Genomic DNA, 27293 nt, shown 5'->3' with positions numbered 1-27293 from the left:
CATTACTGATTGGCATGTAAAGTCTTAGCTTTTTTTAGAAACTGTAGAATGATGACCATTCAAGTGTATAAGCATGGGCTGGAACAGCATTTCTTTGAGCTTCACTAAAAAATCTTACTCTTTCACATTCCGGTTCCGTATTGTTTGCCATGCCCAGTGGTGCTGCTTTCAATTAGGCTACAATGCTCTGAAACCACATCTTGCCACTGAGGGAACAGCTGCACGTTCTACACGTAGACCTACTTTTCAATTATGTTGCACAAGCCCATCATATTTATGATGTCATAGGCTTTATTAATACTCATAAATATATTTAGTATAAATAAATCTAAAGCAACTGGACTTGTTAAGTAATCATTGAAGATGTTTCACTACTCATCCGAGCAGCTTCTTCAGTTCAAGGAAGAAGCTGCTTCAGTCTTCAGTGATTACTTAACAAGTCCAGTTGCTTTAGATTTATTTTTACTAGATATACCATGACCTGGATGAATGAAAATCTTCATATTCAGTAATAAATATAGTTAAACATCCTATTGAGTTAAAACACTAGAATGAAGAAATAAAGCCCTCACCAACAATAGTATTATCTTCCTTCCTTAGGCAACATAAATGTATATAATGTAAATGTTTACATCCTTTGTACAATAGCACATTTTAAAGGGGAACTATTGCAAAATCTAAAATGTAATAAAAGTTTTGTCTCCTGGAAATATTAAAGTTTTTAAATATAATCATTTAAAAATTCTGTACAGTTTCTAAGATAATCAAGTTAAGGTCCCCATACACCATACAACGATGTCGCCAAGCAAGCAGATCTTCTCCCGATATCCCCCACCTACGGGTGGGCGATATCGGGAGAATCCAGGATAATTCCCCTGGGGCCAAACGATCGAATTATAACGGCAGGTATAGGAAAAGTCGGCCTGGGGACCTCATCAACTAGCCGATGCAGTCCCCGAACCGACTAGATTTTCTAACCTGCCTGATCAAGATCTGGCCGATTTCAGGGCAGATATCGGTCGGGCAGGCCCGTCGGGAGTGCCCATACACGGGGCGATTAGCTACCGAATCGGTCCAAGGGACCTTTACTCTTCTCTGTCTCCAGGGTCAGATTTTGATTCAAAGGTAGGTCTAATACTAATCTGCTTTTCTAGGAAATGTGTTGGAGCCAACTTAAATTACCGACTTCAGCTCAAACAAAATAACTGACTCCAACACAATTCCTGCATGTAGAGAATAGTATTTCTGCCAAAACCAGTTATTTTTAAAGACTTTACCTACTGCATGACGAGAGAATGAGAAGAGACAGAGTTTTTAATTGATTATATTTAGAAAGTTTCTTATTTCAATCAGATGAAGCTTCTGTTAAATTTTCATTTTAGCAATATATCCCCTATAATTGAGATCCAGGGCAGGCTGAAGTCTCTAAAGATGATGGAAGACAAATTTCAGCAATGACCATCAGAGGGAGAGCCACAGTTTAGATTGTGGCCATGAAGGTGACTAGAGCTAGCTCTCTAAGTTCCGCAACACATTACTCAGGGTGGGCTGGGAATGTGAGACCTCATGACATCAATGCTGATGGCACAGAGTATTTCTGTGCACATGTATGCCACTTAGCTAGCAGAGCTTCACATAAAAGTCCAGTTTTCTCCCTTAATTCTCCTGCACTTTTTTAGCCTTTATGGGTAGGGGAGTGTCCTGATATCATAGAGATTTGGACATTAAACAGATATGCTGGAAAATTTCAGGCATGAAAGCAGGACAGCTCCCCTAGGTTTGGTCAGTGCCTTTACAGCAAAACACCATCAAAGCTTCATCGGTATTTCCTGTACCTAGCATGGTTTAGCAGGAACATGTATGCTTGCAATAATTTGGCAATTTGAATGCTAAATCAAGAAATACCTTTCAAAGCATAAGCAGCTCTTTAGAAACAATTTTTTTCCTGTTTGTTTACATGGTCTTTTGTTTTTAACATCGCACAGATTTTATTTGTAAAAAGGCTGCCTCTGCATTGCACAAGGTTGCCCTCAATATATAGATGGAATTACTGTTCTGTTAGTGTCTCAGATATATTGATCGGGTACATTTCCACTTAGCACAGAGTCAGCGTGACTGCAAATAAGGTCAAGGGGAACACTGTTTACTGTCTATGTCTTTTGTTAATGGTAGAAGGACAGGTCAAGTCTCCATAGAATCGATTTTCTTTCAGTCATGGGACTTTTCTACCAAATACTAAATGGTCTTCCTGTTTCTCCCTTATTAAGATAGACAAGATGTCAGACTGTTGCAAGTGATGTTATCCTATTATAATTTATTAATGCCTATCCCAGTAGGACACTAAACCATTATGAGTTGATATAATAGATGATATTAGAGTAAAACTGCCGCTTTAACTAGCAGCTAATTCACAACTAGTTATAGTAGGGCTTCTTTGCTAAATATTCTAAAGCTGAGATGTAGATTAACATGAATATTAACATGAATTGGCCCTTTGTTGAACATGGTGATGCCACTAAGCAGTAGTCCACAATTACATAAGGGTTTATCCTTTTTTACAGGCATAATCGCATAAAGAAGTAAAACAAAAAAGCCAAAACACGAACTCAGAATGGTCCTCTGAGCTCTAGTTATGTGCAAGACAGTCCCAAACCCACGGGTCAGGGACAGTTTCTCCTTATACAGGTTCTCCTTCTTCCACCCTCCGTGATCTTACTATGCCCTGGCACCCTCTGTTTATGGGCGTGTACCTGCTTCACCCCACCCACTTTGTGATGTCAGACATGAGGCAGGGCAGGCACAGGTCTAAAAATAGAGGGGAATTGCTCGGTCAGGAGTTGGCGGGTTAGGGTTGGCCTGCACATCACTACTGAGCTTGCAATTTACATTTTTTTTATTTTTATTTTTTCAGACTGCTAATAACATGCTTTTAGCTCAGCAGCTCTCTCTGAAGGTAAGATTGTCAGCGGCAACACTAAGTGGGTTATCTATCAACATTCATATTTGATTTTTTTCAGCAATTCAAATTTTTTTGCCCTTCAAATCATGGATGTGAATCATGGTTTAAAAAACTCAAATTGTCAGTAGTAAGCGGAAAAAAATGCAAAAAGCTTGAATGCAAAACTTCACCATCTGAAAGCCTGCGAGGTCATGTAGAAGTCAATGGGAGCTGTCCTCAACAATATTTAAACTAATTATTCAATTGAATTTTTTTTGAGCTTGTAGACCAATTAAAAATATTGTGTAAAATACATATTTGAGGTAATAATTTTTTTTTTACATGGGTTTGTTCAATCACTTTTTTTTAATAAATGTGTTTTGTAAAATGTCAACTTTATTCAAAGACCTAGCTGGCAGCTCATTGGCCTATTATAGAGCTAAAATAATGGCCTGAATGATGCATATCTGCCCATTTATTGAGCAGCTTTAGCATTGGGTGGTCCTCATTAAACTGGTGATGTGGCCAGCTCCCAACAGGGCTGCATAGGCTCCTCTTATTATCTGATTGTTTTTCTGGAGGCCAAATTATTTAGGATTGTTTAGGATCTTTGTACCCTGTGTACCTAGTCTGGATCTTTCTGTGAGAGACACGGGAAAGCCAAATGTTGGTTCTACAGCTTTGCTAGAGGAATAGAGAGGCGTCAGTTCTGGAAGAGCTGACAAAGGTATCCTACACTTACCAGAAACATTCAGGGAAACTTCTCTTGGTAAATTCTGACTATCTACTTACGTGGAGGTATGCTTCTCTATTTAGAAAGAAAGTAAACTTATAATGGAATTTAGCAATATGTGATTGGGGTACTGGGAGTCATAGGAAGGTGTGGCGCGCTTCCTAGACTATAAACTCTATGGCTGAGAATCTCATTTTTATCAATCAAACACAGGTATTTTTTGCAGCTTTAGGAAAGTATTACAGGAATGTATTAAAGGAATGTACACTAATGTTCTGAGTTATAGTCTGCTTCTTTGGGTAAATAGCTGAAGTGGAACTTACTGTCTGGGAAGCCATGAAAGCACTGTTTGTATTTATTCTTTTTTATTTCCAGTATGTCCATTAAAAGGAATCCCCTTTTCCACCGGCTCGCTTGCCACATATATTGTATCAGGAAAACTCGTGTGGTCTTGTAAAAATGAGACTTAACATCTTGACTGTTTTGTTATCCTTTTTTTGGGGGGGGGGAGAAGAGACCGTTTACTGCCTCACAGATGTGTGAATTATAGCAACATGCTCTGTAAAAAAAAATATTTACAGTCAGGTTTTGTGGTCTTTGATCCTGCTCTGACACTAAATGGTTTAATGTAAGGAAGAGACAGAGCCACAACCACAGCAACCAATCAGCATTAATATCTCATCAACCCGGCACAATAAATATAATAAAACCAAGCTTCTAATTGGTGCAGGGTTACTACACAAGCCCGTTGTGCAGCGAGGTATGTCAGCAATGCAAAAACATTCATGTTCATGGCAAATGGAAAAGTTACGAACCAGAAAATTACAGTAATTTATTTAAGCATAAATCCATCATAAAATATTTGCAAAAAAAAAAATCCCCCCCATGCGTTACAGGGAAAATGCCTGTTGTCTATTACATGGTTATTTCATACAAATGCACAACTGGTGCTGTATGATTGTGGAGAAATGGTTAAGAGCTGAATATAAACCAGAGAAACATCTTGGGAGCCCTCTAATTGAGCAATGAGAGCTTACTTAAATTGATATTGATCTGTATGTAAAGGGGCATTTAGGGATTTCCTGTTGCTTAGCTGTGCTTGACCTAAAGCGTAGGATAGAACTGCATAAATAAAGTAAGGCATCTTTCTCTGGGATGTATATTCCTCATGTCATGGGGAACCTGCTCTGTGTATGTGAACATGGGCTTTTTTGGAGGGGGTTGATTATTATGATTATGTTTTTCAGCCACATTTGACCTTGTGATTGGCTGTCTGCTGAAAAGTTGTCCATTCCGATTACTCTAGCCCTTCACATATATATAAAAATATTTAAAAAAACAAAATAGTTCATGATGTCAGACAGCCTTATTTATTGCTATGTCACTTGGGTAAGAGAAGAGACACAGTAAGTTTCAGAATAGTCTATTTTAGAAATTTATATTCATATTTGTGGTTGCTGCAGTTAGTGACCCTAGCAACCAAGAATTCCAAATTCCTTGTTGAAAAGAGGCAGAATAAAAAAAAGTACATTTCACCCCACATTTTAAAATCTATATGTGTATTTTTCTTTATGCACGTGGCACTAAGGAACAGAATCTGCTATTGCTGCAGAATACTTTTCTTATACCAGTATGAGACCCATTATCCAAAATGCTCAGGACCTAAACATTGATTTAACCCATTAGGATTGTTTTGCCTCCAATAAGGATTAAAGTGAACCTGTCACCCAGGCATAAAAAGCTGTATAATAAAAGCCCTTTTCAAATTAAATATGCAACCAAAAGCCATTTTTTTATTAACACATCCATGCCCATTATAAAAGCATTTAAAAATCCCAGCTGTCAATTGTATTTTGCCTGACCCGCCTCTATGCCTTAGGGGTGGGGCAGACAGTTACTTTCACTTTCAATTCAAAACTTATTAGATGTTGCTGTGCCCCTTACATTCCCCCTCCCTCCGCACCATGTAATTTCGTAACCAGAGCATGGAAATGGGTATCAGGTCCCCCATACTGGCACAGAAACAAGATTTTGTCAGGATTCAAAACTTGCCTTAATAACAGTGTCCACAAAATGGAGCCTGCCTGCTTGCTGCAATTGTGAATTCCAAGGCTGAAGAAAATAAGAGTAAAATAATTTCTGCAGTGTAGGTGAAGTTTATTTTGCTTGACAAACACAATAGAAAACAATTTGCAATTATTTTGTAGGGTGACAGGTCCCCTTTAATTATATCTTTGTTGGGACCAAGTACAAGGTGTTGTTTTATTATTACAGAGAAAAAGGAACCTATTCTTAAAAAATTTAATTATTTGATTAAAATGGACTCTGTGGGGGATGACCTTCCCATAATTCAGAGCTTTCTGGATAATGGGTTTCCGGATAATGAGCCCAATACATTACATTACATTACATTAACATTTATTTATAAAGCGCCAACATATTCCGCAGCGCTGTACAATAAGTGGGTTACATACATTGGACATACAGAGTAACATATAAAGCAATCAATAACCGATACAAGAGGTGAAGAGGGCCCTGCCCAAAAGAGCTTACAATCTACTGGGAGAAAGGGTTGAGACACAAGGTGTGGGAATGGGCATGACCAGAGTTGTGAGAGGTGGGGCACAGGGTATTGCTAAACTAGATTAGGGTAAGCCTCTCTAAATAAATGTGTTTTTAGAGATTTCTTGAAGGCAGAGAGATTGGGAGAAAGTCTGACAGTTTGTGGGAGCGAATTCCAGAGAAGGGGGGCAGCCCTTGCAAAGTCTTGAATGCGATTGTGTGAGGAGGGAATGAGAGAGGAGTTGAGGAGCAGGTCAGTAGAGGAGCGTAACAAGCGGGTTGGATGGTACCTAGAGATGAGTTCAGAGATGTAGGGTGGGGCAGAGTTATGGACTGCTTTAAATGTGAGGGTCAATAGCTGTAATACCTGTAATAGATCATTATAATGCTTATTATGTGACCATTTTGGAATATGGTAACATTGTGGAATATACTCACACATCTGAAATGTGAAAACTAGACTATTATCATTGATTTGTTAGTGCATATATTTGGTGGCAGTTCCCAGCAAACTGCAGGTGGCAAATAGGCTGGCATTCTGCCAAGTAAGGAAATTATAGGGAACAGCAGGTAAGAAGAGACATAGTGAGCCACTGGAAAAGGAACAGAGAGTGAACAGAAGGAGGAAATTGAGGGCAGTGGTGTTGGTGGAATATAGAAATGGGCACAGATATGATTTGGCCTGCAAGCTGAAAAACCTAATAGTGGGTATTTCTTTCCTATTTTAGAAGGTGTGTGAAAGAATGGGAGGAACCACACGACAGCGCACTGTACTGCATGCAGAGCGATGGGAACCACATGATAGCGAGCGGCTCTGCATATTATGGTGTTGTCCGACTGTGGGATAAGCGCATGAACCAGTGTTTACATGTAAGTCAGCCATTTCTAACTGCGGCTCTTTTTCTGAATTATTTCTTCCTAGCCTGGACTGGCAATCTGTGGGTTCCGGCAAATGCCAGATGCCATAGACAGTCACTATTAATTGGGCTGGTGGGGGGCTGTTTGGGCCTCTGTGTAATTGAAATGCCAGGGCCTATTTTGAATCCCAGTCCAGACCTGGTTCCTTCTAATGATTCACTGGATATATGTATGAGACAGAGCTTTTTTATCAAAATTCAAATTTGAGTTTTTTTGCATAAAAAATCATGAATTCGAATCTCACATTTTTAAGATATTATTACGCAAAAACACGTGAGAACGTGGATGAAAACATTTCAGTATCTAAAATCCAATGTGTTCAGTAATCAAAGGGTGCTGTATTTTTATAATCCAATTTACAAATTTTAAGATTGATTCAAAATTTGGCTTAGACTCATTGAAAATAAAGCTATATTTTTTTTATATTCTACATAGGTTTTTAGATTTGCAGTACAGGTATGGGATCTGTTATCCAGAATGCTTGGGACCAGGGGTTTTCTGCATAATGGGTCCTTCTGAAATTTGGATCACCATACCTTAAGTCTGCTAAAAAATCATTTAAACATTAATTAAACCCAATAATGTTCTGCCTCCAATAAGGGTTAATTATATCTTAGTTGGGATCAAGTACAGGTACTGTTTTATTATTACAGAGAAAAGGGAATCATTTTTAAAAATTTTAATTATTTGCTTATAATGGAGTGTATGGGAGATGGCCTTCCTGTAATTCAAAACTTTCTGGATAATGGGTTTCCAGATATCAGATCCCATACCTTAACATATTCTCTTGAAATGCCATTAGTTTAAAGTAAAAAATTCCAAGTTTAAATTAATTAAAGGCACCACTCAGTGATTTTTTAGTGAATAATGTACCCCCTATTGTAAAATGTAAGGATAGTATAAGTCAGTGAGGAGCTCTATGACCATATAAAAGCACAAGGCCTAAGGTCATGGATCTCCGAGGTGACTTATACTATCCTTATATTTTACAACAGAGGGTTCATTATTAATTATAATACACAAGTTTCAGTGAGTCATGTGACATCACTAAGCACCGATAATAACTGGTGACATCACTAAGCACCATGTATAAGGATATAATTTACAGGATATTCATGGCTCTTGTGTATTATAATAGATTACAATATACCAAGGGTCAGTGCCCATGCCTTTTCTCCATTTCCCAGGTTGAATGGCTGCCCCCATAGCTGCACAGCAGCTTGTTAATATAAACTTTAGTAGGGTTTTTGAAGCAAAAGCACCAGTTGTACCAGTGCAGGGAAACAGTACATTATATTTTAATTACTTACTTGTATTAAATGAATTAATAATAAACATGTCATTTAGGCAGAAATTCCATAAATCTCCTGTTTTCTTTTCAGTCATTCTCCTTATCGTCTCCAACTAGCAGCCCGGTGTACTGCCTCCAGTTCAATACACGGCACCTCTACGCAGCGCTGGCTTCAGCTCTCCATGTCCTCGACTTCACTACTGGCGATTCTCTGTTCAAGGCCTTGTAGCCCCTGGAAGGCGTTTTATACAATGGGGAATTACACAACTCGGCACCTCTGGGTTTTGAGCTGCTGTTCAATAAATATTATCAGATAGTGGTTACTATTTCTACATTTTTAGATCTAAATCTTCACTGTTCCCCACCCTAAAAAGGGTGATCTTGATAATTTAGGGTGATACACAGCACAAGGATTTATCTCCAGTTTATTCTTTATATTATACAGGTATATTACCTGTTATCCAGAATGCTCGGGGCCTGGGTTTTCTGGGTCTTTCTGTAATTTGGATCCCATACTTAATTTACATTACCCACTACATAATTTACATTAAATAAACCCAATAAGACAAGTTATATCTTAGTTGGGATCAAGTATGAGGTACTGTTTTATTATTACAGAGAAAAGGGAAATCATTTTTAAAAATTAGAATTATTTGCTTATTATGGAGTCTATGGGAGCCTTCCCGTAATTTAGAGCTTTCTGGATATTGGGTTTCTGTGTAATGGATCCCAATACCTGTATCATCAAAGAGAGAGAAAAAATGTGTATTATGTTATTTAGACAAGTTTCTTTATCTTATTTTATTTCTTTTTAAATCGGTGACCATTGATATTAACAAGTGGCAGGGGTCACTGACAGGGTGGGTATGAAAGTAGCAGTGTGCCAGCGCACAAAGGCTAGCACTCTTCCATGTATTTGGTAGTGTAAGTGCAATAGCAGGCACAGTGTCAGTTCGTGTGCACATGGAGCCGCAGAGTCCTGCATCGGGGTGGGTATACACACTTAGAGGTTGGGTTTTGGGCAGAAAGTCCCTGATTCCCTGACCGTGTGGGCAGTCCATGGGTACCCGGCTAGAGTACAGATGTGTTCCCTCTTTCCCATACACGAAAGTGATGCTATTTTTCCCCTTACCATGTTGATTCACCTTCAGAGTAATGTCACTTCTGGTTTTACCGGTCTCTGGGTTGAAACTCTTTGTGGGTAGGGTTGAGTAGGGGGCTGTAGCGTAACTATAGAGGAATCAGAGCCTGCTGCTGCAAGCCTTGGGGACAGGGGGGTCCCAGACCACAGGGTCAGCTTCCTCTATAGCAACGCTGCCTGCGCGTATGAGGGGAGGGGGGAGGCAGGTTGGGTGCTCCAGGTCCCAGAAGTTTTTTTGCAGAGGGCCTGGCACTCTCTTGTTACTCCGCTGGTAGTGGGTCTGGGTAGGGGCATGGTGGGTGCGTGTCAAGTTGCTGGTCTGGGTTGGCCATGGATCTGCCCAACTGGACCCTGCAGGTCTTTATCCTGTGTGGCACAGTAAGATCAAAGTGCTCCTGCGTGGAAAGTGTATACACTAGATGAGCTTTTCTGTTTGGGGTTTGTGAGATATACTGGAAGTAATTCAGTTTCAAATTTTAGCAAGAATTGAAATGGATTTACGGCTATATAGAACAATAAATAGCAATGTATATGAGAAGGAAGATCTTTAGCTGCAAAGTGGAGAACTAAATACATCTGCTTTATGTTGCTGTTACTATTGGGGGAATCTCCCATTTATTGAAATGTACTAATGATTATCAGAGTGTGCTTGAGTTAACTTTTATTACAAATCAGTTTTCCTAGCCATTATCTCAGGTTTATTCATTCTGTGGGTCAGTTTCCCAACCCAAGAACTAGGGTAAGTTATGGAACTGCCACATTAATGAACAATCTCCTAAACTGCAGTGGATGCTGAATGATTCTTTTTCTTATATAAACTATTTTCTTCTATATTTGTAAAGTGTTTTTAGAGCAGAAGATGTTGGTTGACCAATTTCCAAATAAATCTGTAAACTGTATAGTTTAGTCTGTTGTGTGTAGGAAACTTACTTTAGTAAGAGAGATTGGTGGGACCCACTGTGTATGCATTGGGCCCAACATTAGAACTAACTAAAGCTGGCCATACATGTGCTGATAAAAGCTGCCATCTTGGCCCGTCCAAACTGAGTCGACAGCTTATTGGGCCATTGAGAGGTCCTGTTTGACTGATATCTGGGTGAAGATTGACCATAGTGGGAGAGGTTTGAAAATCTCTTAAAGAGATGTGGTCCTCTTCTGCTGGGTCTCCATAGGCCCCCATTATGATCCGCTCGTTGGCCTCGGAGCCAAATGGTCTGATCATCCTAATTAGCTTCACTGTCGGTGCCAAAATCAGGTATAGGTTCTCTTGTATGGCCAGTTTTAATCCTATAAGGCCTAAATGTGCTTGAGAAGAATCTTATTCAGAAATATGCTGTGAAATCTGCAGATCTGTTACTATAGAACCCTTTGGTTCTGCTGCAGTTGGAGACCTAGAAACAAAAAGGGCTGCTTTTATTTTCAGAGATTAGTGGGGGGAGGCATTTCCTGCACTGCTATTTTTCTATCCGCTCCTCAGATTAGAATATCACATGGTGTAAATGTTTCAATGATAATGAATAAAGAAGTAAAATGAAGCAATTGTTGTTCTGACATATTTACCCATTTTTACATCATTTTTTATTTGTATTCAGTCCAGGCACTGTGATTTCTGCATGAAGGAAAGTGAGTCTGCGCCATCACAAGGCACAGTTAGTCCCTATTTGCCCATTGCCAAATGATGTTACAGCCTTACGTAGAACTGCCCATATGGGCTGGAGTAGGGTGGCTCCTGTGTAGGTTCCCTTACCCTACTAACACCACACACAAGCAGAAGGTACCGTGCACACAACATCCAGTACGCACTTATTCTCATTTATGCATATAAACCTTTTGTTTCTCATTGGCTCCTGCAGGACAGTGGGTGTGGCCTACTGAATAGAAGGAGTGACCTACGCTACGCTACATACACTGCCTCTACTACACTACATACACAACCTCACCTACGCTACATACACTGGCTCTACTACACTACATACACAACCTCACCTACGCTACATACACAACCTCACCTACGCTACATACACTGCCTCTACTACGCTACATACACTGCCTCTACTACGCTACATACACTGCCTCTACTACACTACATACACAACCTCACCTACGCTACATACACTGCCTCTACTACACTACATACACTGCCTCTACTACGCTACATACACTGCCTCTACTACGCTACATACACTGCCTCTACTACGCTACATACACTGCCTCTACTACGCTACATACACTGCCTCTACTACGCTACATACACTGCCTCTACTACGCTACATACACTGCCTCTACTACGCTACATACACTGCCTCTACTACGCTACATACACTGCCTCTACTACGCTACATACACTGCCTCTACTACACTACATACACTGCCTCTACTACACTACATACACTGCCTCTACTACGCTACATACACTGCCTCTACTACGCTACATACACAACCTCACCTACGCTACATACACTGCCTCTACTACACTACATACACAACCTCACCTATGCTACATACACTGCCTCTACTACACTACATACACAACCTCACCTACGCTACATACACTGCCTCTACTACACTACATACACAACCTCACCTACGCTACATACACTGCCTCTACTACACTACATACACAACCTCACCTACGCTACATACACTGCCTCTACTACACTACATACACAACCTCACCTACGCTACATACACTGCCTCTACTACGCTACATACACTGCCTCTGCTACGCTACATACACTGCCTCTGCTACGCTACATACACAACCTCACCTACACTACATACACTGCCTCTACTACACTACATACACTGCCTCTGCTACGCTACATACACTGCCTCTACTACGCTACATACACTGCCTCTACTATGCTACATACACTGCCTCTACTACGCTACATACACTGCCTCTACTATGCTACATACACTGCCTCTACTACGCTACATACACTGCCTCTGCTACGCTACATACACAACCTCACCTACGCTACATACACTGCCTCTACTACACTACATACACTGCCTCTGCTACGCTACATACACTGCCTCTGCTACGCTACATACACTGCCTCTGCTACGCTACATACACTGCCTCTACTACACTACATACACTGCCTCTACTATGCTACATACACTGCCTCTACTACGCTACATACACTGCCTCTACTATGCTACATACACTGCCTCTACTACGCTACATACACTGCCTCTGCTACGCTACATACACAACCTCACCTACGCTACATACACTGCCTCTACTACACTACATACACTGCCTCTGCTACGCTACATACACTGCCTCTACTACGCTACATACACTGCCTCTACTATGCTACATACACTGCCTCTACTATGCTACATACACTGCCTCTACAACGCTACATACACTGCCTCTGCTACACTACATACACTGCCTCTACTACGCTACATACACTGCCTCTACTACACTGCATTCACTACTTCTACTACACAGCATAATGCCCATGAGAGTGATTTGCCTTTTGCTTCCCAATAGACAACTTGAATTTTTCTGTTGAATAGAATTTTCTGTTTCTACTGTTTTATTTTTTAATTTTATAGGTTTAAATAGTCATTATATGATACAAGAGTAAAATAGATAAAATGTGAAATAACTGATATAATTGCTAGGTTCATTGGTTGATTTGATTTTTTTTCTGTTGTGCTTCTGTGTTTTTTTCTCATAAGAACTTCCAAACTTAATGAAGGCAAATTCATTTCCATGTCTATTGTTTTTGTGTCCTGTTAATATGTTGAATGTTTGAGGTGTCTAGGAAGCCATTTATAAATAAACAATAAAATTGTTCAGCGATAGTTTAGTCAACGCTATTACTGCCCCGCGTGGGCTCCCATGTGGCTCACTCACTAAGGCTAGTGCCGCTAGGCTAGCGAGTCTCGGCCTGCGGGAAACATGCAGCCCTTACACTGGCCCCAGCCTGCTACCTTGCCTACACCCGCTGTCTCCTCCTAGTGCAGGCAGACCAGGCAGATATCAGCTTAAGACTTCACATTTTCAGCCAATATCCACTGGGTCTGCCTGTGCCCAGGGGAGACCATGAGTCTGGGTGTAGGTGTATGGGCTGCGTATTTCCGTAGGCCGAGAATCAGCCCCATGTGGCACTAGTGTCCCAATAGAGTCCCATTTTATTAGCAGTTTTTCTTTTAGAATTTGCTGATGTGAAATAACCCAATCATGATTTGCCCAGTCTGAATTTTTCATAAATATCCTCAAAGTGGTGGGAGACATCCCTAGTCCCAATTGTTTTTACCACAATTGTAATTTTATGATTTTGCTAAATAATTTACCCCTTAGAATGATTGTAGCCCACTATTAAGTACAGAGATTCATGTGACTCCCCAACCCAGACATGGATTTGATGCTAGTTGTTCCGGATGTTCAGACGTTCCGGCCCTGTCACTGGTATCCCTTTGTAGGAAGCTCACCTTTGTCCGAAACATTGTGTGCTTTTGTCACAGAGGTCAGAGGTAAAGGAACAGTGGCCACCTGAAACCGGAGCTGATCTGATCTCTGAATGAAAGGAGGCAGAGGTCTGACACATGTTGTGCCTTCTCTTTATCTCCACTGAGTGGAATGGGAGCCTCCAAATGGGATATTCCGCTTCAGACGTGTTCTATCCACTTTGCAAAAAATGAAATAAATCTCTTGGGTCAGCAGCAGTTTTTCTATGTTTCTGTAAGAATAGTGCAGCGTTACCTGCACCCTCCTGACTGGCTGAACTCATGCCAATCTCCAATGTGCCAGTCTGACTTGCCATATTGTGGGCAGGGATCCTGTTGCTTGGGATTGGAGATGCATTGCTTAATGCTCTGCTGCTCACTAGTAGTCCTTTATGGACACGTACAAAACAAAGGAAGAATAAAGTCTGTGCTGTTGGGGCAGCCATGAAAGGAGATCAAAGGAGTGCATAGGGTTTGGCCAGTGGGAAAAGAATGCAGCGCTAAACACTAAACTGCTTCATTTTGAACAATGTGTCTGGAAAAGATACAAATGGCAGGTTGGGAATTCTTGGCATTTATCTTCACCTGGTTTTCAGCAACATGGACGCTGTGCCACCCAGTATGTGAGGGCTTGTTGCCGGCATATGCCTTTTATGTGCAACATCCAACTTTGTGAGCCCAGGTGTTAATGGGAAGCAACATTTGGAAAGGATCTCTCAACTTGGGGTGCACGGCAGATGCACTAAAGCCCTAAGGGCTCATTTGCCAATAGAGGTGCAGCATACAAATTGCAAAAAAAGGTGTAATTGCCCATTTATTTTGCATGCTGCATTTTAGCATTCAGTGCAGCCTCCATTTTGGAACGCAGAGACCTGCAAACGGCAGATAGAAGCATTATCTAGGTGTCATCAGGGCCCTTATGGGCATGGCTTGCTGTGTGTCCCGACTGTTCTTTACTGAACGCCAGATACAGAATGCAATGTAGAGGGGTTGCACTGACGGCTGTGCTTTTGCACTTGCGCCCCCAGGGAAATGACCCCTCTAATTTTTGTACATGGCTAAATACTGAACCAAATTAATCAAAATTCTTATAGAACACAGCTTTCTTCCCATTATATGGAGCAACCCTCAAAATAATAGAACTGACTGATTTTGGCCCAAGAGACCATTATAATTTCAGATAAATTAATTCCTATTGGCTCCCCGTATGCTATCCAAATCCATGTCCCTTGTCTTACTTACCCAGTAATGCTTCTACCCTGCCAGTCCCACCACAAGCAGCAGCTTTAGGGTTGTGACACATGGTGTTACTTGGTCACATGGTCGTGGATACAAAACACCAGAAAATACCCTGCCATGGACAATACTGAGAATTGCCTTTGCTAAAACACATCTAGAGACAGTTATCAGTATTGACTATTTTGTAGCTGTGGCAAGTAGCTCCATATGTCATTGCCCTTATTACATGGATGCACGTTTATAGCTGTATCTACTAACTGATAAGGAATGGCTACAGAAGAGATCAATGATTGGAGCAGACACCCATAAATGGGTATTTAGATCATATATAATAACAGTGACCAGTATGCCAATAGAAAGGATGTGGTTTTATTCAATACATCACACACACACATATATATATATATATATCTTCTCCATTTACAATCCTACATAAACAGCATAGAGTTCTGTACAGTCACTGAGTTTTACACTCTACATCCCCTTCATTAGTTGTCTTCAGAGATTTCAGTTCTCTTTGTAGCTCTTCTTCTAGAGACAAGATTTCCTTGGGCTTCTGATACTATGGACAAGGGAGAGACTGCAAGTTACTATCACATACATATGGGCACAAACTGGGCATCCCAAAATCCATATTGATTCATAACTACAATTATCTTCTCCTTTAATTTGGGATGGGGAAAAATACATTCTAGATGTCTATTGAGTTCAGATATTGGATATATTGGTATGATCCTTTGCCCACAAGACAGCTGGAGGGTCCCTGGCTGGAATACACATATATTGCATCCCTCTATTAGATAAACACACCAAGGGGCAGTACTTACTGTTACAATTAATGTGTTATTTGCATGGGCAAAACTTAGGGCATTTTCATTCAGGTCAAGCTGGCATCTGTCCAGGTCAGGAATTGAAAACTTTTTATAGTACCTGTAAATAGAAGAGACCAATGAATTTATTTGAAGTTTTAAGGGGTTACATTGTACTTTGTCTAAAAAATAAAAGAAAGACTAAGGGCTATGGCTGCTAATTAGAACAAGGGTAGAGCCACTTGGTAGCTGTGACATACAAAAGCCTATTATCAACCCTTACTTCGCCCAACATAAGAATTATTTGCAACTGACATTACATGGGCATAACATGGCCCTCATTTGTGTGTTATGAACAGACATTGGTCCTGTACATGTAAAAAGTTGGCCAGCACTGCCCTAGAAGCAATTGTAATCCCATCTAAGTGTAAAGCTGTCAAAACCAAAAAAGGCTGCTTATTGGTGGAAGTAAACACAGTCAATAAAGTAGCTAAAAATGCACTGCAGGGGCCACAACCACATCCAGCAGTGGCACTACAAGTTGCCACCAATGGAACCCATGAACTCTGTAGCTACAACCCATTAGCAGAGGAACGCCGAGCCCTCTGTTCAGATCACTATGATAGGATGGTATATGTATTTTAAAGCTTTGCATGTAGCCTGGCCAGGATGGCAGCTGAAACATCTTAGTGGGCCCCATGGCAAGCCACCCTCGGCAGCTCAAATGTAACAGCAATGCTCAATAAAGCTAGATCTATGGCCAAGCTGGGATACTGTATGGCCCTAGCAAAGACCAAAGAACGATTATAGGGCGAGTACAAGGAATATGCCGTGACCATTGGTTTGTATTGGTGCAGTTGAGAAATCCTGCTACGGCCTAAAGAAACATGCTTGATGCACCCTATAGCAAACCCATTTCCATGTTGCGGAGAGTTCTTCAGCAGTTCTACACACAACAACTACATTTGCTTTCCTAACAAAAGACAGAAAAGTGTTGAGCGCAGAGGCAGTGGATGGGTAGAATGTGCCTGTCCAACAGAGATTAAAGCCTTCTGTGATGTAGCTGCTTTTGGTATTCCATAAAGGTGGCAGACATGGATAATAAGGGAGATGTCAAAGGTTAAATAGCAGAGATTAGATGTACACAAAGACACGTTCAAGAAGTGTTAACTCCTCAGCGACAGATAAAAAGGCAAGAGAGAGAAGAGAGCTTTGCCCAGTGCGGGGAGGGCCTGAGAGAGTAATCCCACGCATGAGTATTCCCTCAATGACTATTACATACCTTGTGCAAATGGATGGTACAAGTGCTCCAGGCCGGGGTTACAAGCCAACGCAATGTTAGGCAATGAGAGTTTAGGCAGATATAACGTTGTGTCTCATTAGGATTTACAGACTAAATCTCACTTTAGCAAACAGAGTATAAGTTAAGTATACAGGCTGTGATGTGGCTATCCGTGTAAGAACCAATGCAGCTGATCTGCTGGGGAGGAGACTGGAATCCATACTGTATTGTAGAGATGGAACATTCCCAGAAGTGCGGTAGCCCAAGCGGCTAAAGTTTCCTGGCTGACTCCTATCTATATAGCATATGTTTGTCTCCTACGGCTTCTGCTTGGCTCGCAGGTTTTGGGTATGCTTTTCTACTCTGCTGTGTATACCAGAAAGCCTAAAAGGTCCATTAATGACGGTGAATTAAAATGAATATGTTTATTCAGAGACAATGGATTATACAGAAGTCTGAAGAGCAATTACTCCTACAGACTGAGATTTACTAAGGGCTGACTTGGCTTGCCGCTAGCAAAAGAATGTTGCAGTTGTGTATGTGCTAGCATCCCAGAATCCTATCCTGGTGCCCCGCTGACAGTCAGGGCTCTTAATGCATTTGCCTGTACAGACCCAGGAGCATATCTGTGTGTGCCACAAGTAGTTGTGGGGGACACTAAGATACAGAAGATGTACGAGTTGCCTGCCTCATGTGCTGTAAATACTGTGCAGGAATGCCCACACCCCCTCTAATTATTAAAACTGTCTATTTAAGTCACTTCTATAACTGCCGTCACAGGAGCTTCTACACCAGCGGTTCTCAACCTGTAGGTCGGGACCCCTTTGGGGGTCGAATGACCCTTTCACAGGGGTCACCTAAGACCATCAGAAAATACATATTTCCAATGGTCTTAAGAATAATTTTATGGTTGGGGGTCACCACAACATGAGGAAAGGTTGAGAACCCCTGCTCTACACTGTGCTTCCTACTTGGTTTTGGGGCCAGCTAATATCCGTGCTGAAAGCCACCAATGTTCCTAGTGGGAAAGCTTCATATGTTCACCAGGTACTTTTGGCCATTTATTGTATTGTGTTGTGAAGGAACAGTCTAATGACAATACAATGAAGATAAAAGATAACTGCTATAAACAAATTTGGAATAAATCTGCTTTAATATGTACGTGCTGTACTACAGTTGTAACATGGACAATTGGCCAGAGGTCTCACAGACACACAGATGGATCACTGAAGCCCAGATGGGGCAGCCCCAATGCTTAGCTATGTATTAATGCTCACATTGCAATTTAAATTAAACAGAACAAAAAGGCTGGAAATGTTTTAATACTGTTGCTTAGCATATCCTCCAGCCACGTGCTTTATATGCTCTATGGCAACTTTATATTCCTTATGGTTTGGGGGACAGTGTCCCTTTAACCACTTGATGTCTGCATTTATGTGCACACAGTGATCCAAGTGGTTAATAAGAGGAGCACAAACCTGTATCAAACTACCTAGTGACAAATATGCTGCATAATGGTCATTTCATATCCGCGTTCCACAGGGAGCCAACTGCACTTGAGAATTTAGTTGAAATATTTGAGGTTAAAGTAAGTGGTTTAGAATTTCAGTGAAACTAATAAAAAGTCAAAAATGTATTTCAGGTTTCAAACATTACTACAGATAAGTATTCTTATAGAACTCCCCTTCTGCGCCAAGATGCAGTTCTGCTGTAATAAGTGCTCAGTTACCTTGCCTGCTATACTGCCAGTAGCAGTGAGAGGGGAATATTCACATAGTACCTTTATAACAGCACCCTCTATTGGCTTGCTTTGATCAGTGACGGCAACTGTAGCAAACGCATGTAGCCCAGCTTCACAATGAATCACATTTAGAAATACCAGTTGAAAAATGAGAAATGAAACAAAATGTAACGAATAATTAAGAAGCTAGAAGAAAATTCTATTGCTTTGCCTTTCTAGCAGGGGTGGTATGATTTCTTTCCTGGGATTTTTCCACAGCAATTTAGAGAGATATTATTCATTACTGACATCAGTCCCTGCGGGAGTCAAATAATCTGCTTGTAAGTTTTTGGGGTGTGGGAGGTACCCAAACTCCGCACCCAGCAGTGCAAGGCAGCAGTGATGCCCTTTGAGCCACTATGAGTATGATTACCTATTCATTTCAGATGATCATACACTAAACATGGTTGTTGTGCATGAAACATCACTCACTGGGGCTTTTTGTTGCTATAGGACTTTTGGGAGTCTATTTATCAGTGGGTGAAAGTTCACCATTTTAAAAATATGCCACTAAACATCCCATAGAAATTACTAGAGAGTAACAGTCATTCTGGCTTAAGGTGGCCATACAAGGGCAGATTTGAGACCAATTCAGCAGCTTATGTGCTTCTGTATGGGGACCCAAACGGACCTACTCAACAGATATCTGGCCAAAAATTGTCCACGTGCCAATTGGATAGGTTGTCCTGTCTAATCAAGGACCACATCTGATGGCTGGTATTCCCAAATGATTGGCCTGATCAGATTATTTCGATATCTCCCACCTTAGCAGGGCATATCTGGGGAAAGATCCGCTCATTTGATGAGCTAGTTTTACATTTTGATATATATACTCCTGTGGATCATACACCATCTTCTAACCAATGGACCTTCTAATCCATTCAGAGTCACAACTCATTGGAATACTACCAAGTACTTGGAATACTTTCCCAAGTAATGTAAGCACATTTAAAAAAAGGGTGACAGCCATGACGTGAAAGTGGCAATAAAAGCAGACTAAGAGGCACATTTAAGAAAGGTTGGACTGGGCAATACAGAAAGAATTCCCAAAATTACCCGGTGACACATTTACCTAACTGGATGAATGTGTTAATTTTTCTGAATGTGTTTGACTGCTTTGAGCAGTTGAACACATTCATTTTCAAGCAGCACTGAGCACTAACACCCATCTAAATCATTAATCCCTGATACAAATTGCATGCAGGGATTAAAGGTCCACATACACAGGCCGATTGTAGCTGCCGATATCGGTCCCTTGGAGCGATTCGGCAGCTTATCGGCCCGTGTAGGGGCAGAAACGAGGGGCCTGGCCGACGAAGGGGCCAGATATTGATCGGCCAGGTTAGAAAATTCAGTCGGATCGGAGAACGCATCGGCTCGTTGATGTGGTCCCCGAACCGACTGCCCCATTGCCCCAGGACCAAACGATCGAATTCGCCTTCATGTTACCCGATATCACCCACCCGTAGGTGGGGATATCGGATGAAGATCCGCTCGCTTGGCGTATGGGCAGCTTCATTCCAGTGTGGAAAAAGAAATAATTAATTTAAAAGGAATATATGATGAATCCCTTCTATGTTTTTAGTCTTCCTCACATCTTTTTACTGGTTTGGTCTATGCTCACTTTGGTGGTGATTTTATCTGGTAAGTGATCACTAAGTGATCCATAGCTGGAAATGGGACTGATGTACTAGCATGTTTGCAGCATCAGGTGAGTATTGCTGGAAATGTACAGGCTAATTGATGGCAAGTGAGTGCTTTAGCTGACATTCACTCTGAAGTCGGTTCCCACAGGAGAGTGCTTGTCTCAGTTTGAGTGACTCTTATGCAATGATGGAGACATAACAAGGAAGTCAGTCACCCGAGCCTTATCTAAGTACAAATCAGAGAGAGACTTTCATGGGCTTAGCATTTTGCTTACTTTTTGTTTGTAGTCCGTATAATACAGCAGCGGTCCTTTTTATCCACAGTAACACTATACACTTCTTTTGCATAGGGCAGGTTACGGATTCTCCATTGGAAGCTGCTCTTTGTGTCTTTCCTTGTGAAAGTGGGCTACGATTAAAAGAAATATCCCATGATGCAATCTGAAACATAATTCATCTCATCACAGTTCATGTTTGTTCATTTACTGTCAAACCACAACCGTGAAGTGCTGTGTAACCTGCTGGCTTGGTATAAATAAATCATGGTAATATGATCAATTTGTTGACTACAGTACTATCAGGGATGCCACCTTTGCTGGAATATATTACTGGTGGGATGGTGTTCGCCATGGGGACTGGGCAGATTAGAGGTGGGTCCAAAATGTTGATATTGTGTGAGTTAGATATTTTAGCAGCTATCTGGTTGCTAGGGTTTTAATTACCCTAGCAACCAGGCAGTGGTTTGGATGAGTAACTGCTATATGAATGGGAGAGGGCTCGAATAGAAAGAGAATAAAAAATAACAATAGCAGTACAATTGTAGCCTCACAGAGCAACAGTTTTTGGGCTACTGGGGTCAGTTTGAAAACCGATTTGGGTTATTTGAAAGCTGGAAAGAGTCAAAAGAAGGCGGCAAATTATTAAAAATCTATAAAAAAAAAAACCAAATCTTGAAGACCAATTGAAAAGCTGCTAGGAAATTGTAAGGAGAGAATAATAATGCAGGGAGGGGGGATAGACAAGGAATTACATATTTAACTACAAGTAAAGTGCAGGCAAATTTGTAATACTGGCCCCAGCCTTGGCTAGCGATGAACTCTTTGGGCCAGTGAAATACCAGCCCTCTGATGTTTTTAATCATTTCTATATGTGCCATTATATATCTTGAATTTTCAGTCAGTAGGTACACACATCTCCATGAATGTGAGAGCCATTTATTGAGACTTACATTTGAGCTGCTCTCCTTTAGAAAATCAGACTGAATAGTTCCAGCAACTGGCAGTGGTGGATCACCGACCTCAATCTGCCACTGACCATATGCTCCCAAGGCAGACTTCTGTCTCCATTTCCTAACTTGAAGGGAAACACAATCATGAATTGTGAGCACAACTGCATGCAGTTATTTTAAGCAACAAAACCAAGCTAATAATTAGCCTTAGAAGGAAAGCAGGGTACCCAGTAGTTCGTGGGACTTTGCATCATACTCCTCTGCCATTTCTTTGCCATCAGAAAACAAATAATGAACTTTTCTTCTTCCTACAACAAAAATAATGATTTTGTATAAATGTGTCAAAGAAGGAGGATTAGTGGCATAATGCATTTACAATATAAACTTGATGCATTATTGGGATAAAATAAATAAATAGAGTCTAAACCATATATAAGAGAAAACAAAACTACAACAAACCAAAGTGACACGGTCTCCCTCAATACATGGACAGCCGCCCTATGATTATTAACATTTATTTATAAAGTGCCAATATCAGTCAGTATAACTGCCTCTCATTCTCCATAAAGCATGGGATGACAAGAGCATGGAAGTAACCAACAGAGGCTAGGAAGCAACCTTATTTGTTATTAATGGCTTCCCGTTGAACCTTGCCCCACCCAGCGTTTGCCTCTAGCTGTGATTCATTACCATCATTGGCACGAGCAGCTAAGGGGAGCACAATGGTTACATGTGTATATCAGACAAATGTGTTCATCAGAACAGATACTCTTAGCAAATAACTGTCATTTGGTTTTGTCTGTAAGGGTTCCGGGGAAGGATTGGTCGCAGCGTCTGTAAGGGTTCCGGGGAAGGATTGGTCGCAGCGGCTGTAAGGGTTCCGGGGAAGGATTGGTCGCAGCGTCTGTAAGGGTTCCGGGGAAGGATTTCTCACAGTCCCCTAGGTGTACATGGATTACAGACTAACAGTGGTTCAGATGGGTTTAGAAAAGACTAGTATGGGGGGGGGGGGGGGCAAATTTACTAAGGTGAAGGCTTACTGCACTACACCCAGCCCTGAATTCATAGGTGGCTAATGTACCATCTGGTGAATGTGAATATTTCGTGTTGCTAAGGCAACACTGTGCTTTTATTATAGGTATTTGTGTATAGGCGTGAGACTTACTTTTACTTAAAGCTGCAAACCATAGGGCTATAGGCAGAGAAGTGCAAGTGCCAGGGCAGCCACACTTTTCTCATTCAAAATAATTGAAAGCAGCAGTGTTGGATTTGAGGGCTTCTTAGTGGGTGGATATACGGAATTAGACATAAACTACATTGCAATATTCTGTACATCACTGCCTGATATATACATTGTGTGAAGCTTCTACAGAGTTGTGCCCAGTGCACATGCCCACAGAGGTGCCAGAGTGGCCTAAAGCCTAAGGAAGCAAGTATCAGGGGGTTACAGGTAGTGAGGATGTTATTGTCCCTGGCTTTGGGCTACTATACCCCCAGGCTAGTCTGGCATTTTATATGTGTCCCTCAAGCTTTTGTAAAGCTGCAACTTCCATCACCCTCCAATAACTTTCTATATAAATACAAAAAAAAAAAAAAAATACCCTAATTTAATTATTAGGTTAACTGTCATTTTAACGACCCTTCTGGAACAATCCCTGGCTGAACTCCTCCTGCTCAGGCAAGAGATTCATTAGGGTGGGGATTTTGTTAGTGTCTGCAATGTAGCCGGCACTGCCTGCTCAAGAGGAATATTGGCATGCTGCATTACTAGCAATCAATATATATATATATATCTTGTCTGTACTGTATGGAAATAAGTGCTCTCAGTATTTATTCAGCCCAATATGCTCATGATAATGAAAATACAATGTGATTGATGGGGCAGGACTACTAAACCTGTACTTTTATGAGCCACTTACTGCACTATGCCCTGATACTAAAAATACCCATATGTGTAAGCTGATGCTGAGAATAAACCTTAAAACGAGCTTAATGATTGAGTATAGCTATTACTTATAATTAGTCTCTTGCTTTCTATAAATACAGCTGCAATGCTGTATTACCCAGGGTACTGTTACCTTTGTCCAGGGGTTATCTGTCTGGGTTCTACATTCTGTATTCCCTAAGCATGCTTAGCTGGCAGCAGCCAGACACAAGCAAACAAGTGTAGCAGTGCCACAGAAATGTATTTATTTAAGTACAGATGCACACTTACCAGCCACATGAATCAGTAGCTTCAATAGGTCTAGGACAGGTCTAAGACAGCCCAGAGAACTCAAAGTGTGCATAAATATTGAATTTACATTACGCATATTGATGAAGCCAAAGTTCTTATTTTTAAAATCTGCAACTGGGCAGTAACCCACGGCAACCAGCAGGTTTGTTCACACATCTGCATGAAGTACTAGAATGTTACTGGTTGCCTTTAGTTTCTGCACTAGTGCAAACTTGCCCATTGTCACAGGGGACAGTATGGAGGGGTTGATGCCACCACTAATGTTGCAGCTCAAAACAACGATGGCTGTGTGTGGGCCACATTGATGGTGGAATGGGGATGCCTATTTATGGGATGCCTTGGTGATGGCACTTGTGCTTATGCCCATACTCTGGCCAGATTGCGAGTATGCTCAGATCTCACATTTACATAGTGATACTCTGGGATGGAAAAATAACAGACTTCATTCTTCATTTCTGGTTAACTATACTTAGACTCTGCTTTCATGACAATATGAGTTGTTAATAGCTTGCCTATGGGCAAAGTGGCACTGGTTGTCACAGGCCAACAGCCTGTCAGATTTGGGGCCTGGTGCGCACTGCAACCTCTATCAGCCTCTCCCCAGCCGCCAACTCAATACCCCCCTCTCCCCAGCCGCCAACTCAATACCCCCCTCTCCCCAGCCGCCAACTCAATACCCCCCTCTCCCCAGCTGCCAACTCAATTTTATAGAGCTATAGAGGAACCAAACCCCGTGGTCCAGGCCCCCTGTGACCGCAGTTTGTGTTTCCTTTATAGTTGCACCACTAAGTATAGAATCTATAATCCTGAATGCTTGGGACCTGGGGTTTTCCCAATAATTTATTTTTTTCACCATTCTTAAAGTCTACTACCAATTAATTAAACCCAGCAAGACAGTTAAGGTACTGTTTTTTATTACAGAAAAAATAAAAAGAATTTTAAAAATGAGAATTATTTGATTAAAATGGACACTATAGAAAATGGCCTTCCCATAACTTAGCTTTCTGCAAGGTTTCTGGATAATAGATCCCATACCTGTGTGTGTGTGTGTGTGTGTGTATATACTGTAACTGAGCATATATATATACAAACAGTTCCTAACACCCACTCTCACTGTGCTGTGGCTGGTAACACTTCCTAGCACCCACCCTCACTGTGCTGTGGCTGGTAACACTTCCTAGCACCCACTCTCACTGTGCTGTGGCTGGTAACACTTCCTAGCACCCACTCTCACTGTGCTGTGGCTGGCATTTACATTCTTCCATAAGCTCTTACATTGCCTTGTGACCACAGGCAAAGGTGACACACACACACATATGGGAGTTGCACACATACACATAAACTCTGGATACACACTTATCTACCTATGGGCGAGGTCACACTTAGGGGCTGATTTACTTACCCACGAACGGGTCGAATGGAGTCCGATTGCGTTTTTTTCGTAATGATCGGTATTTTGCGATTTTTGCGTAGCGTTAAAACTTACGCGAAAAGTTGCGCATTTTTCGTAGCGTTAAGTTTTAACGCTACGAAAAATGCGCAACTTTTCGCGTAAGTTTTAACGCTACGCAAAATGCGCAACTTTTTACGCAACTTTCGTAATGGATACGGAAAACTCGCGTTTTTACGCAAAAATCGTATTGGTAACGAAAAATTCGTACAGAATCCGAAAAAATCGCAAAACATAGGAAAAAGTCGCAAAATGTTCGTTTTCAAGTCGGAACTTTTCCAATTCGGGTCGGATTCGTGGGTTAGTAAATCAGCCCCTAAGTGTATATATCCTTCTCTCAACCCTACGTTTTTCAAACAGGCTGAGAGAAGCAGATCTGCTTCCCTATGCTTTTGGGTTTTTTTCCCGTGTGCCCACACTCAGGCAGTTGCCATAACCTTTAATGCAGGCACACAGAGAAGCACAAGAAAGCAGATCCGCTTCTCTCAGCCTGGCCGAAAAAACGCAGGATTGAGAGAAGTGGGTATGCGCTTTGTGTGACCTCGCCCTAAACTAAAAAAAAAAAATGAGACATTAAGCCCCTAGGTAAGAATAGAAGGATTTGATTGGGGGGAGATCAAATATGAGACTTGTTTGTTATATGCTTGTTATTATGCATGGGATTAGTTGTCCTTTATTGAACTAAACCTGCAGGTCCTGTTGTAAATCATCTTTGGTTATGGGACTATTAACTGACAGAACCTAACAATTTGGTCTAAAACCTTATCCCCAGCCAGTGTCCTGTGAGCAACATGGGTGTTACTCCCAGTGGCCTCAAAGCAGGGGCTTATTTTTGAATTATTGACTTGGAGGCAAGTTTTGGTTGCATAAAAACCCAGTGTAAAGCCACACAGAGCCTTCTCTTGGCTGCCAGCCCACATAGGGGCTACCAAATAGCCAATCACAGCCCTCCTGAATTTCTGCTTATGTATCCTCAGTTATCAGTTCAGCAGTTCCCCTGCGAGTTTGTTCAGCTTTACCAGGCTACTGGCTGGACATAGTTTACATGTTTATGGCCTAAGATTTTAAACTCCACCAGGGCAGTGTATTGAATATAATCTGTGTAGGCGCTATACAAATAAAGCATGGGATTTGGTTATTGAGGAGGTTGAATGAATGAATATGGTTAACGTTAGCTCTATATCTTTCTCACAGCATTAAAGCCCAAGCCGATGTGACTGCGTTCCCACAAGAACACTCACCATCCTGTAAAATGCACGTTTTCTGCGCAGCCTTCAGACTCTCCAGCCAGCTTGGAAGCGCCATCTTGGAACCTGTCACACGCGGGGCCGAGTTACTATAGCAACCCAAAGCTTGCCGGCCTCTTAGGCAAACCGACCTGAGTTGCCATAGTAACGCAGCGGACTGCCTTGTAACGTGTACACAAAACCTATCAACATACCTATCCCAAAATATAAAACGTCTCTACAAAGCTACTGCTGTAACGGGATATTATATATTCTCTTATTATCGGGCTCATTAAGCAATGGACTCCGGTGACCACTTCCGAGTCATCCGGATACGGAAGTGA

At 41.4% G+C, this 27293-nt stretch overlaps 2 protein-coding genes across 4 annotated transcripts in view; one reads left to right on the top strand and one right to left on the bottom strand.

Annotated features, from left to right (window-relative positions):
• Nucleotides 1-11118, top strand: part of fbxw4 (F-box and WD repeat domain containing 4) — a 125918-nt gene extending 114800 nt beyond the window's left edge. For all 3 annotated transcript variants that reach the window (XM_004915857.4, XM_002936770.5, XM_031906009.1), the window contains 2 exons: nt 6962-7103; nt 8534-11118. In XM_004915857.4, the coding sequence (XP_004915914.1) occupies nt 6962-7103; nt 8534-8671 (280 nt within the window). In that variant the 3' untranslated portion in view covers nt 8672-11118. The remainder of the gene's footprint in view (nt 1-6961; nt 7104-8533) is intronic.
• A 4523-nt stretch (nt 11119-15641) lies between these two features.
• Nucleotides 15642-27231, bottom strand: dpcd (deleted in a mouse model of primary ciliary dyskinesia). The gene is given in 6 exon segments (NM_001102805.1): nt 15642-15854; nt 16120-16222; nt 21085-21218; nt 22038-22162; nt 22265-22345; nt 26965-27231. Coding segments are annotated over 6 exon segments (612 nt in total). The 5' UTR covers nt 27029-27231; the 3' UTR covers nt 15642-15749.
• Nucleotides 27232-27293: the final 62 nt, after the last annotated feature.

Source organism: Xenopus tropicalis, chromosome 7 (assembly GCF_000004195.4).
Source record: "Xenopus tropicalis strain Nigerian chromosome 7, UCB_Xtro_10.0, whole genome shotgun sequence".
In the NCBI taxonomy this organism is placed as follows: Eukaryota; Metazoa; Chordata; class Amphibia; order Anura; family Pipidae; genus Xenopus; species Xenopus tropicalis.
The sequence above is the reverse complement of the archived record's forward strand: the minus strand, read 5'-3'. Positions and strand labels throughout refer to the sequence as shown.